The sequence below is a fragment of the Lepisma saccharinum genome, chromosome 9 (assembly GCF_977018435.1).
Source record: "Lepisma saccharinum chromosome 9, izLepSacc3.1, whole genome shotgun sequence".
Taxonomy (NCBI): Eukaryota; Metazoa; Arthropoda; class Insecta; order Zygentoma; family Lepismatidae; genus Lepisma; species Lepisma saccharinum.
This window is the reverse complement of record NC_139237.1, coordinates 35395721-35409861: the sequence shown is the minus strand read 5'-3', so window position 1 is coordinate 35409861 and position 14141 is coordinate 35395721. Positions and strand designations below refer to the sequence as shown.

The 14141-nt window shown below is 38.0% G+C and overlaps 2 protein-coding genes across 3 annotated transcripts in view; one reads left to right on the top strand and one right to left on the bottom strand.

Moving 5' to 3' along the window:
* The window catches only part of LOC145992000 (sulfotransferase 1 family member D1-like), a 513969-nt gene that overhangs the window by 456752 nt on the left and 43076 nt on the right, over window positions 1-14141 (top strand). The window lies entirely within an intron of this gene.
* Window positions 216-1829, bottom strand: LOC145992370 (uncharacterized). The gene has a single exon (XM_083128753.1). The coding sequence runs from the start codon at window positions 1827-1829 to the stop codon at window positions 216-218; it is 1614 nt and encodes a 537-aa protein (XP_082984879.1).

The window sequence follows — 14141 nt, the reverse complement described above, 5'->3', positions numbered from 1 at the left end:
GAAATAATTATGTTTCCGTTCGAACCGAAAGGATGCAAAGTGTATCAATGGTCCAAATTTCCTGATCTGTTCTGGATAATGTAAAAGGTAGTGAAATTTAGGGGTCATGCGGAAGTCCGGGAAGACACTTCGAATTAGAAATAAAAAGTCGTAAATTAGAACTTCCAAGTAATGAAGAAGGCCCTGTTGGAAACTGTGATTAAATATTATGTCTACTATTTGACGTAAGTATGCATAAATAGGCTATTCCATGCTTCATTTTCCAAGGGAACGGAACTTCCTATGAAAAATGGCAACAGATGCATGAGGCACAGAATATCCACTGCACGTCCTCTCAGACTCTTGTTGTTCAGCTGGTTTGGTGTTATTACACAAGGCTTGTTTTTTTTGTCTGGTTTCGAATAAGGAAAGTCTTCTATTGCTTGGTTTATAGACTGCAGGGTTACGTGGCGTTCTGATATCAGCTGTTTGATTACCAGGCACAATGTTGTAGGAATAATGCCCTCGGCGAAATCGTGCATTATATCAGGTGGCAAACCATCAATTACAGAAAAATCATGCAATTTCTCTAGTGGACTCCTTTGGCGTACACCATAAACAGTTGCTAATGTTGCATCCAAAGATATTAACTCCAAGTGGTGCTGGTGAATGTTTCTCGTTCGCAACGTAAAATCTCTTGTCGAAAATTTGTTCTGAATGTTCTCAGACGTTGCCAAACAGAAACGACAAATTCGACCGCTGTGGAAATGTACTTGGAAACCACCAATATGGTGGCTGGCAAGATTATCTCCAACAACGGCTACAACACATCCTTTAATGTACCGCACTTGGTTGTCTATACACACACACACGCCTTCGTCTTGAATGTTATTCAAATCATCTATCAATGGTTTCAATATGTCATCTAAATTATAGGTGGAAACCAGTTTACTCTTAACTAGAAGGCACAGCTGAATAGAACTTTCCTTGGCTTCGAAATCAAACTGTAGATTTCCTAAGGTGCAATATACAGCAGTCATTTTGTAAACTCCTCTTTTGGAACCCAGTGGATTTACGACTTCAAATTCGTCAATGTACAAAATTATTTGCAGAGCGTTGGGGTTTTCTGTAAAGAACTCGTTTCTGACAAATAAGGAAGCTTCGTCAAATTTCTTTATATTGCTGCTTTCCCTAATTTGTCTGCCGTGTATTTGTTCCCACATACCTGGAACTTTTAGCCACTGCCTCAAAATATCACAAATACACACGTATGCATACGTGTGACTTTTATTCTTGGGTAGTGTGTACATGGTGGGCTTAGTTGTTTCAAATTTTTCGGACATGTATTTATTTTGCATGTACTGGCTGCTAATCAATCGTCTAGCATTGCTGTGATGTGAAAAATTATGAGTTTCTCCAACATCTACGCAATCAGCAACAAGATCAAAAACATCTGTGAATATATCATTTAAAACTGTTTGAGGTAATTTGTGTTTTTCTTTGGATTTCATCATAAGCATCATCATCCTCCTCTCGAAGTCTAAAGACTTTGCAGGTCTGGTGTCGTTATTGCCGGTTTCGGAACACAGGACTGAGGGAGATGGCCCGTCTTGTACAACCGGAGATGGTAATTCAACAGCAATTTCTGTGTCTCTTTCTGAAATAAATGTCCTGTGATGCCTATAAATATGTCTTCTAAATGACTCCAATTTCTGAAACACCCGCCCACAGCCATCCAAATTGCACGCAGTAGAAAATTTATAATCAGAAGCGTGTTTCTTTAAATGAGTTATTAATGCTTGCAGAGAAAAGAATGCAGCACCACAAACACTGCATACAAAATTCGTCATTTTGAACGGCAAATCACAGATTGAAAGAACTTCATAACACTAGTCACACGCAAAAAAAATAATTATAACACACACTAAAATATTTACACTAGAAATACACTTAAATCACCCACAATTCTTCCAAGATCGAGAGAAGGGGGATTTACACGTTGGCGCTGTGGCAGAAAGAGCGTCACTTCACTTCATTCAGGAATTATTCAGTTTGAAATTCAGTAAGCCGTCCCGCCGCTAACAAGTACACATTTATCAGTATATACGGTACACAACTGATAAGTCTCGCACAACAATTATTTGTCTACCTACACAGACGAGAATACGCAAAACAATGTCAGAACTAACCTAGTACTTTATCAAAGAACAAGAGATGTGAACTAGGTCAACTCCTTGTGGGGGATTGGAAGGAGGATGCCAAATATGGATGGGCACGCCGCGCAGAAAATTTTCCAAGAGAGACCAAATCGAAAAGTTGTTTTTGGCATACATTTATTGACATCACGTTTACATGTCACCATAAGAAATTAATTTAAGTGTGACAGAAGAAAAGGGCGATGAAAGAAACAATAGAGAATGAGAAAAATGAAGAGACGTAAACTGAAAAGTGAAGAACTAGACCAGGGATGGCAAGCCAACGGCACTGATAAGCGCAAGGTTGCCTTACATTAATATTAAACAATTAAGAAGTATGTTGATAATGAAATTAAACTATATATATATATAAAATTTCCAGCCCGTATCCAGTTCCCAAGGCGATGCAGTCCCCCCTGACCCCCGACCATGACGACAAAATATATTACTTCACTCCCTCATTCGATATTGAAGGAAAACTGCTTTCACTACTGTTTATCTCTAACTGCCCGTGAAACACAGCTTTCAAATATCAAATTATTTTCTCTTCTTTCAAACTAATTAGTATAAATATGTGATTTGCAGGCACGTATATAGACATATATTTCGGAGTGAGTCCAACCAAGTGTCTCAAATAATAATAATAATAATAATAACAATTAGTATCATTATATTAAATTAAATTAAAATTATATTAATTAAATATGTAAAATAATTAACATTGTATTGTTACTATTACATGAATAAGTAAAAAGGTGGTAAAATAACAGATATAATAGCATGTATTCATTATCTATAGCTTACATGTAGTTAAGATCACCAAAATTTGTTTAAAAACAACTGCCCTGGCAAGGAAATTAGTGTCATATATATAAATATAATTGAATATTTATTGAATAGCAAACAAGGATTAGATCCATTTGTCGAAAAATAAAGTTCCAGATTAATATGCAGTAGAAGTGTGCTTATATCTTTGGAAGTGTCCTCCAAAGCCGTATGATCATAAAATTATGCCTTCCAATAAGTTCAGAGGAAATTAACAACCATCGATTATACGTATAACAAATGCTTAACCAGTATATTTTGATTATTTAATTTTAGTACTTGGTCTTTCGGGGGGTCAGGACACCCCGGACCCCCTAAATAGGTCGACGTATTTTGGTGATTCGATTTGAAATTCGTTAATTAGCGTCACCTTTCTGTCATTTTTAAATAAACGCGATGACGAGGATGAGTGATGATACAATGATATTGGTGATACAATGATATTGGTGATACAGTGATATCCGTTACCCCTGGTGTCGTAGCGCTCTGTGAATTCCACTCCTAACCGAAGCTCGGCCGCTGAGTATTTGTGTGTGTGTGTGTTTATATATTCATTCCAAAGATAGTACGTGTAAAGTAATCCCCTTGACTCCCTGCGCATACCCATACAACGAGTATGGTAATGTAACATAGCAACGTGTCTCGTTAATTGTTGGATTAGCATGATATTAATACATTTTACGTAGAGGAAAAGTTGGTAACACCTTTATATTTTGTGTTATAAATTCTGAACTATAAATGCATTTTCAATGTGTTCTGAAAGTGTCGCTCAAGTATTTTCACAAGTGTTCCAAATGTGTAAAGTGTACCAGAAGTGATCAAAAGTAGTTTCTGGAGTACACTTCTTGCACACTTTTCGGACACCTTTATATTGGAAGCACTTCTTGTACACTTCTACAACACTTCTTTTGCTGCACTTTTGTACACATCCTGTACACTTTTGAAGCACTTTAAAAACACTTCTTGTGCACATTTAATGTGTACAAGAAGTGATCAAAAGTAGTTTCTAGAAAGTATTCCAAAAGTGTGCAGAAAGTGTATTTTTTTACAGTGCAAAAGCAATGTAATTTCTTTATCTTGGGCACATATCATTGCATGTGGAAAATAGTTTTTTTCTGTACAGTCGCCCTCAAAGATAATGGTAAGCATATATCCTCACAGTATTCCCTTACACAATACGATATTTCAAAATCAAAATGAAAACATGAATAACTTTAGCACCAGCTACAGTGCGGATCAATGGCTTTTTTGGTTTGAAGTTTACTTTATGCAGAGGAAGGCTAATCAGGACAGAACCTACAGTTTAAAGTGGAATCCGAACCAAATGTGCCTCCACCGTGTATCTATTCGGGACCCTTTGATTACAATGCGACAACTTTACCACTACGCCATCGGGGAGGCCAGGACGTGAAGAAATAGAGATGAAAATAGCGATATCTACTAGTAATTTAGCAATTTATTTATCTCTTGTAGTGACTATGATTTCATTGAAGAATAAATGGTCAAAATTGGTACCATATTATAACGAAGTGTGACTGAGGATAAATAATTCGGACAAGACTTGGCACAGGCAACTTTTTGTTGTGAATGTAGATGACGATCTCGTTTCTCGTGTCAAATGCAAAGGCCTGTCTCGTTTAGGCGCGGTGTGAATTTTTGCCTATTTGCCTTTTTTATTCCCTTGTAGGAAAACATAGGGATTTAATGATTAAATTTCGTTTCATGGTGGTTCTAGTCCGAAAAATAATTTTAGTGCCTTTAAATGCCTATTTTGAGGGTTAGTGCCTATTTTGCGTAATCGTGCCTAAAATGCCTATTCTGCCATTTTTGCTTACTTCAGCGTCTTTTACGCACCTTTGGCTTTCCCTATATTGAAGAAGGTAAAGCCTTTGTTTATGCTGAAGTGATTGAAATCTGGTATTCGCCAGATGTCAGGACCTCAAGGGATGTCAGATCTATAGAAATACCAAATGTCATCCTTACCAGGGTAAGCAAGCTGGACAACCTGTTCGTGACTCATACTTGGACAAAACTACTTCAACCCACCGCCACCCTCCCTTTTTCCTTACTCATTTTCTTTGTTGTGTATGTGAAAGGAAATAGGTAGGTATATCTGTGGATATGATGTTTCAAAATGCCAAAGCACAAGGCGGCCAGAAGTGCATAAATTAAAAATTGATTCCTGCAGAAGCTTGTTTTACCACTGACGGCGGAATTTGGATTTTGGTATTTTGGTTCGCTTTTCTCTACGTTTGACTATTCGCAACTATGAGGATGAGTGATGATGACATTGATGAAGGGATAGCCACAAAGAACACCCATGCCTAGGCCGGAAGTCGATCCCTGGATCCCAGGCATCAGTGGCGGCGAATAGGGGGCGTGGGGGACACTGCTCTCTTAATGCTAAACTTTGTCTACAAAAAAAAGCAAACTTTCATTGCACTCCCCTCCCCTTCTCAGCTTCTCAGTTTTAACACCCAATCGCTGCTACTGCCTGGCATCGTAGCTGTTCTGTACTAACCACTCCGCCACTGAGGTTGGCACCACTGACGGAACAGTAATTTCCTGTCACGCTTGTATGAAGTAAATAGGTTAACTGTTGGTTGGTTGGTTGATTTGGCATTTTATGTCCACTTTATGCACAGTAAGGCTAATCCGAACCACTATGTGCCTCCACCGGGTATCGAATCCAGGACCTCTTGATTACAAGCCGACGACGCTAGGGTTAATTGTTAAACTACTTTACAAATATACATTTCTTTCCCACAAGGAAATACTACGTGTACATATATTGTTTTACATAAGGGTCTTGTTCAAAATCTTTGATGCTGACGTAATTTCTGACTCGTTCGATACCCGGTGGAGGCACATTCTGGTTCGGATCCCACTTTAAATTGTAGGTCCAGTCCCGATTACCCTTTCTGTGCATAAAGTGGACTTAAAACAAGAATTCTGCTCAGATCAGTAAATGGTGAACAATGCACACTGTGACGAGCCGTCATCTTACATTACCTCAGTCAGTTTCGAATACAATAATGCTAAATTATGTGAAAAACTTAGTTTAGTGGCCTTGTGTTGCATGTAGAGAATTACACTAAGCAGCGCTTAAAGTGGAATATGTTAGCTGGAGTCGAGACTTGGGGTTAGCTGGGAGGATGCTCCTATAGTTTAACATGGTGACAATGAGAAAGCTGCGGGGATGGCATCCTCCCGAATCCCCCCTCACTTCGAGCACTGCCACTGTCAAACACTAAGTCATGCTAAAATATGCAAGTGCTTTAAACTGTTGATTTCTTGTTTTAAATACTCTTTATACACAGAAGGATAATCGGGACTGGGCCCATAGTTTCAAAAAGGGATGCGAACCATTGTGCCATGTGCCTCCAGCGGGTATCGAACCCTTGACTACAATGCACAAGTGCTCAAAATTAACATGAACTTATTTCATTTTTTTTTCTGTTTCAGTTATAGGCTACTGTGTTAGCATTTATTTATATATATATAGAAAATTCCTTGCTTGGCTACGTCTATTGAAGTCGCACAGTAAAGCTTTAGTCAAGATTTTTATATTTTAACGTTCTATATTCTGAAGTTTCTAACGAAACAAGAAAAATGGACAGTAAGTAAATCTCGATTATATTGGCGTCTGTCTCGTTTCAATCTCATAGTAAGTTTCGAAGTCTCGTCTCGTTTCATTTTGCACCTCCCTTCATCTATTTTATCAAATCATTATTTCTTCCTCTTTTTCACGATTGAACGGAAGAGTAACAAGAGCAACGTAAAATGCATTACAAAGCCAATTGAAGCACTCAATTCTTCCAATTCTATGGCTTTTGAAACGTACAAGCATTCTTTAGCTGTCAATAATTTCTCAGACTTGAGCACCCCACCAACACACCCACGCACATAACAATTTACACTTTATACGCAGTTCCCTTTTTAATGATACGGACATATCCACATTCTTAAGAATAAGACTAAGTATTGTAATTTTTATGTCATGAATTTATTAAATATGCGTAAATATACCTCGAATCATAAAAAATACACTAAAAATTGTAATTTCGTGCAAATTTATGACTGACCTAACCTACATCACACGAAAATTCCTGAACTCTTGAAAAGGCCTCCCCTCCCCAGCGACGTAGTGATAAGGATCCCCTTGCATCCCGGGTTTGAAACCTGCTGCAGGCACATAGAGGTTGGGACCCACTTTAAAATGTAGGTTCAGATTATCCTATCTATGCATAAAGTGGATTAAACTTAGACATGCCTTTTGACCCGAACCCTGAAAATAAAGGACAATTCTATGTACGTGTTTGAGACGACATTTAGTAATAACCAGCAGTAATTTTAACAATCATTGAACGTTGTTCCTGTTTAGGATGACACAAGCAACATATAGACATTTGATTAACGGTGTAAGAAACCTGAAAATCCGTGATAATCTTTCATTTCAATCAGATTTGCTTACCAATATTTTATGTTTGTTTTCGCGTAGTTTTATAAATAGTCAAATTGAGAAAACTAAGTTCATTATTATTTTATGGACATTTAACATCATGAAATATAATTGTACTCTATTGGTTTGTGGTTATTTGATATAGCTCTCGGCACACAAAGTTACATATTTGTTTGTACCTTTCGCTCATTGTAATGTGTATATCTTACTTTCGAGAATCGACCAGAATTTATTAATATCACAGTAAGATAGCACTTTTTAGATCTTTCAATCAACTAAATTATCATTTTGTAGTTCTTTAGTAAACGATAGACATAGACTGGGTTCGACTGTTTACTACAACATACAAATAGACTGTCAGGTATATAGATTTGGATATCGCATCACGTTCAACGTTCATGTTTTTGAAGTCGGTAAACATGATATTTGTAGTTTGAATAGTTTCCAACCGGCTCAGTGACCGAGCGAGTTAAGTTACCGACTTTCGATCTCGCCACCGAGTTCGAGTCCCGACCTAGGTATGGGTGTTTTTCATCTAGTGATCACTATTCCTCATTGTCGCAATTAGCTAAAAATGCAAGAAGAGTGGCGCAAAATAACAAAAATGCTTAATAATTTTGAAGATAACGCAATAAAAGATATAGTGTTGACGTTCGATTATTTTTTGCCATAAACAATCGATATGGGATGGACTGGTGAATCGATATATGTAATTGATATCGCGGAGTGGTTACCACAGCGCGTTACAACTCCATGGGTCCCGGGTTCGAATCTCGGCCTGGGCATGGGTGTTCTTTGATTTCATCAATTTCATCACCCTTGCTCGTCTTCGCCATTATATATATATATATAATAATAATAATAATAATAATAATAACCCAAAGCGCGACAGCCCGTGAGAGCCTTGGCTTACCTACCGACTGCTTGTCTCCCTCCCACACTGTTCCTCCGTCACCTGTTATAGCGTGGAGATCTTAGACCAGTATTTGGGTGGTCAGCCCGTCGAACCCCCAACCGTTGTAGGTCTTCTCGACAGGGTTACCGCTCACTCATTCGGAGCTCCCCAATTTCCTCACGATGGTGGGTTGCCACCGGCCCTATACGTAGGCCGAATAAATTCCGACCAGAGCCGGATTCGAACCTACGATATATATATATACACAGTACATGTGCGAGCGCGCGTGCGTGCGGGACTATTAGGTGCGTAAATTAAAACTTCATAATATTAACGAGTCCAGTAAAAAGAACTATAACAATTAAGATAGCAATGCTGCAAACATAGAGTCTGATTGATATGCGAGGATTTGATATGTGGTTGAATATAGTAATATACCTTTAATCTACGAGTGTAAGAAGCCGTAGTGATTGTATTCGATGTCTTGACCACGTGAACGAAAAGTCTGGTTGTTCCACTACAGAATTTAGTATTATCGTATTTACTTGAGATTCCTGAGGAAGACACAAAGAAAGGGCTCGGGTCGACTGCCTGGACGTACTCATGCATGACGAGAAAGAATGGAATCTTGCACCCCCCCCCCCCCCCGGTGCACTGCAAGCATTGTGCTCAATAGCTCGAAAATAGAAATCGCCTTCTAGGGAAATGGCTAGGCGATGTTGCAATATTTATTTGTTGCCAAATCTATTTGGAAACTGTAGCTTCGAAATGGAAAAACAAAAATTAATTTGATTCACATGGCGTGCCTTTCAAGATGAATAACACTAAAGTTTCTTCTTTGCTTATTATGAGTTTATTTGTAGCTAACATAAATTTATCGAGACAAGACCGAGTACGAGACAGACCTTTGTAAAATCGGGACGAGATCGACACTTAGTGCTCGATACTTACAGTCTCACAGTTCAAGTCCATTTTATACATAGTCAGGCTAATCAAGACTGGACCTTAGTTTAAAGTGGGGTTCGAACAACATCGGACGCTTGATTACAAGGCAACAGCTTTACCACGACACCATCGAGCAGGTCCACTTAGCCTGTTTCGAGACTTTGCTGTTAAATTTGAAAAGTTTATCTATATCAAATTTACTTTGCAATTCGACTTATTCACACATCCTAAGAGGATATCTACCTTCATGAATGTCATATTTTATCTATAGTAATTACAAAGCTATTTAATTAGTGCAATTGATAGCCTACTTTGCGTGGTTGCAAATGTCCAGGTTATTCTGTTTCGAATGTTCGTAGAGTAGAAACTATGTGTCTAATAGAAAAAGGTATATTAAGAAACATTATTTAATTTATTGACCTCAATAGGTTGTGAGACATCATGCGGTGACACTCTGGATATTTCGCTTATTCTAAACAATTTGAGACTAGAAAGGAGACTGAGACGAGACTGAGACTTCCTCTTCCATACCGACATGAGAATGGGACGAAGGTTCATAAATCTAATATCAGAATGATACTGAATATGAGACAGACGCTTACAACTCGAGACGAAACCGAAAACGAGATGGTCATTTACAACTACAAGACCAAGATTCCCCCAATCTCGTTTCTTCTCGATACCACCCATACAGGACGTATCATTTCATAGACAAACAAATTATACATTTAATTATTTTATTGTTTCATTCCGAAGTTTAAAACATTTTGTAGATTATGACTGCACTGATTATTAATTTACACGTACAAAAAAAGATGATAACCGCTGTTAGCATGGATAGACGAACAAAGCGAACCAAGAAATGTAGATTTTTTTTAAAATTTAAAAGCGCATGTACGTATATATGCACTCCAGCAAATTTCACAGGATTAAATGCAAGTGTTTCAGTAGTTGAGCACCAGAAAGATGTCTCAACCTTAGATTCTAAAATTTTACGTCCATTTCTAATTTATATAGGTGCGTACGTGATTTTATAGTATTTTTGTTATCTCCAGTCTCCTTTTTTATCACTTTAAGTTAATTGTGAAGATAAAGAACACCAACAATGAAATAAATGTATCTCACTCGGGATTTGAAAACGAGACATTGTCTCGTTAGAGTTAGGCGGTAGAGCAGCCCTAGGCTGAACCTCGCTCAGTAGAAAATAAAAATACTTTTCTATTCTATTCTCCTTCGTAGCCCAGCTGATTCATTGATTATTCTTACTTCGCTCTTCTGCCGCCATTGGCTAATCACCAAGATTAGGATAAATTGTCACAACATCACTTTTACAAATATTTGAGGGAGAAAATAGAATGTTCATCAAATACTCAATTTTCGGCCACCGTGGCGGAGTGGTTAGCACATCGCGATACGAACCCAGGGTTCCCGGGTTCGAATCCCCACCTGGGCATGGATGTTTGTGAGTGTCCATTTATCAATTTAATCATATCATCCCTCATCATCTTCGCAATTAGCCAAAAGTGGCAAATAAAGCAAATCAATACTCAATTTTCATTATTATGCATTTGAAACATCGACATACACTCAAACGAATTTATATCAAAGAAAGAAACATGAATTAATTCGAGAAAATAATCCATCCCAAATGATAACTTGTTGAGTCTCTTTTCGTAATGCATTTACACTTTGAATGCCAATGCGATGTAATAGTAAAGGGCGTGAACAGGAAAGAAATGTCTAACGATGAATAAATGTATTGTGTTATTGAAAATGCTAATAGTAGTGACGCATGAACTGTGTGGTGAAGGGTATATTGCAATTCCCATATCTTCGGAAGCGCGGGTACAGTATATTCTCTAAATCCTTTGAACGGAATTGTACCTCTTGTATCCCTTCAAGTGATTTGACAGACGCCAGATGCTGTAGTTAAAAAAAAACTGGTTTATACTAGTAGGGAAATGCAATAGAGTGTCTTTGCTATACATTATCTCCCTATCTCAAGCCACTGTCAAGTTATTATACTGCATTTGATAACTCACTTGATCTCGCTCTAAGAAGTATTTATGAGAAGGTAAAACATGTTTAAAATAAGTGGAAAACAATTAAATGACACCTTGAGCTCATGTTCCTAAACTGTACATATTTTAAAACCCTATTAAAACTAGTGGCCTCGCCGATGGCGCAGTGGTAGCATCGCCGCCATGTAATCGAGAGGTCCCTGGTTCGATACCCGGTGGAGGCACATGGTTCGGCACATGTTTAAACAGTAGGTCCAGTTCCGATTAGCCTTACTGTGCATAAAGTGGACTTAAAACACCAAATCAACTAGCAAACTATTAAAACTAGCTTGAAAATAGCCACACAATTTGTAAAACAAAATTCAAAATTATTTTGCGATTATGATGATTATTATTACATTTACAGCAGAAGCTTATGCAATTTTCATTTTTAAAAAATCGAACTATGTGGCCTACTTTAAGATAAATTGCACATACCCAGTGGCGTGCCCAGGATTTCCCAAAGGAGGTAGTTATGTTTACTTTTTTATTTACCAGTCCTCATTTTGCCATGTTGTCTTGACTGTGATATGCTTCCTTTACAAATACTGGGCCAAATGGTGGCGGGAGGCTATAATTCCCACCAACCCTCCCTTGGGCACACCACTGCACATACCGAAATCGTAAATACGCCACTGAGGACACTGTCTCACGTAGCTTAGAGTATTTTCTATGTATCCAGTGCACCGATATCAACAGACTGTGTGTTATTCTCTTCACGCTCCCTTTGTTGTTGTATATGAATTTGTGTATAGAAATACGTGCGAGACAAACCTTCAGTCAGGCCCGTAGCGAGGGTTAAGTTAGCCTAGGATGCCATGCACAGAGGGCGGGGAGCCAATCAAAACCTTTTTATTTCTGTCAGACAGGCGACAGATATATTTCCCCTTCCCAGAGGTAAGAGTGGAAGGAAAACATACAAGGCGTTACTTGATCCTTGCCTTGTTCCCGTTAATAATCTTTATGTCATGAATTGACCCCGGAGGTCACCACCAGGCACGTAGCCAGGGGGAGGGTTAAGGGGGCTGAAGCCCCCTCGAACCCCTGAAATCATAAAAATATCTAACTTAAATAGTATATATATATATATATATATATATATATATATATATATATATTACACACACACACACACGCACACACACACACACACACACACATATATATATATATATATATATATCACATTATGCTTACTTGCTCACATTCTCAACTTTATATTCTTAACTTTGTAAAAATGAATTTTGTTTCCGTACAAGTAGATTTCGCATGGAATTTTCACCTAGCGTTTACGTGCTTTTTCAGTGTGATGATATTATGAACATGTTCTAAAAATATATTCATAACGCTTGTCAGGGTTGTATTTTGGAAAAAAATGTCAACTTTTTCTTTTCAGGTTCAAATCTGGTCATCTCATGAAATAATATCGTGTCGTATAAAGCGGACAAAATGTAAATCAACATGGAAAATATAGGACTGATTTTGTCACTGACACTCTTGTCTGTGTTTCATAAGTTTTGAAATAAAATACTCGTTCGAAATCTCTACACATTTCTATTTCATGCCATATTAACTATTCGAATCAAGGTCATTCTTTATCATATTACAATAAATCAAGAAGCACTGTGCCACGATGGCTAGAATGTGACGAAATAGTCTGAATAATTACTATCTATATTATTAATGAAAATCAGGAAATATTGCGAAATGTCTCTATACATTAAAATCATAAGCCAAGTCATCCTTCCAAGAGAACAGGAATATTTTATGTCATCTGTTAATGTATAATTTGTGGCACATTTTCAATTTTCAACTTCGTCCATTTTATAACCACTTACTCTGTTTATCTATCTTACACTAAATTTACAACAACAAAGCTTCAGGAACGCGAACAAAAATGTAGACCTCTACTCGAGGATTTTTTTCACTTTAAGTTCTTAAGTGAAAGCAATAATATTTGGAAATAAAAAAAGAAAGTAAATTCAAGGAACTTGGTGAAATGTATGCACAGCATCAGATACCTCAGTTCCTGTTTGTTGGCATGATCTGTGTTCTAAATACTTTCTAAATTGTACACTTGCAACAGCGCCAGTTGCAATTCAGCGCCTCTGTTGGGAATTTTGCGAACCACCACATCTTGCAGATTTGTTAGAAAAAGGGTCTCGCAGGTAGAAAAATTGCCTCGAACAGCTTGCCAGGGGGTCCAAGACTATGAATGTTGCAATACCATCAACATTTTTTCCCAATATCAAGATCTGTCAGTGGATTTTAGGGGGAAAGTTTGTACATGTGGCATCACTGTGCAGCTCAAGCCTTCCCATAGAGGTGAGTAGGGTGAGTTTGAACGTCAGATCTGCACTCACCCCAGTGTAGAGAGGAGAAATACACTCCAAAAGGTGAGAATTTCGATTACTCTGACCTGCGGAGCCTCGGAAGAGCGAAACTCACCCCAAACACACCCTTTTTTTTTTACAGTGTAGCGTCTGGATTCAGATAGTATAATTCTCTGTGGGACTTGTTGTGTGTGTGTTCGCCACTTCATTTCTTGTGAAATTCTAGCCTGATTTGATATATCACATCACCCCCTTTCCTTTGAAATTTTTGCGTTGAATTCAATATAGCGGTCAACAATATGCCGGACCTGAGCTTGACACACACGGCTAGGGATCTCCCTGTGCCTAACCTATTTCTTTCATGACCAATTATACCTAGGATAACTCCATTACATTTTGTAGGGGTGTTAAGGGACATTTGACTCGTCATAGTTCACATAATGGGGC

What these genes read in the sequence shown, in the direction of transcription:
- LOC145992370 (XM_083128753.1), bottom strand. Translation starts at nt 1,829, where the DNA reads ATGACGAATTTTGTATGCAGTGTTTGTGGTGCTGCATTCTTTTCTCTG.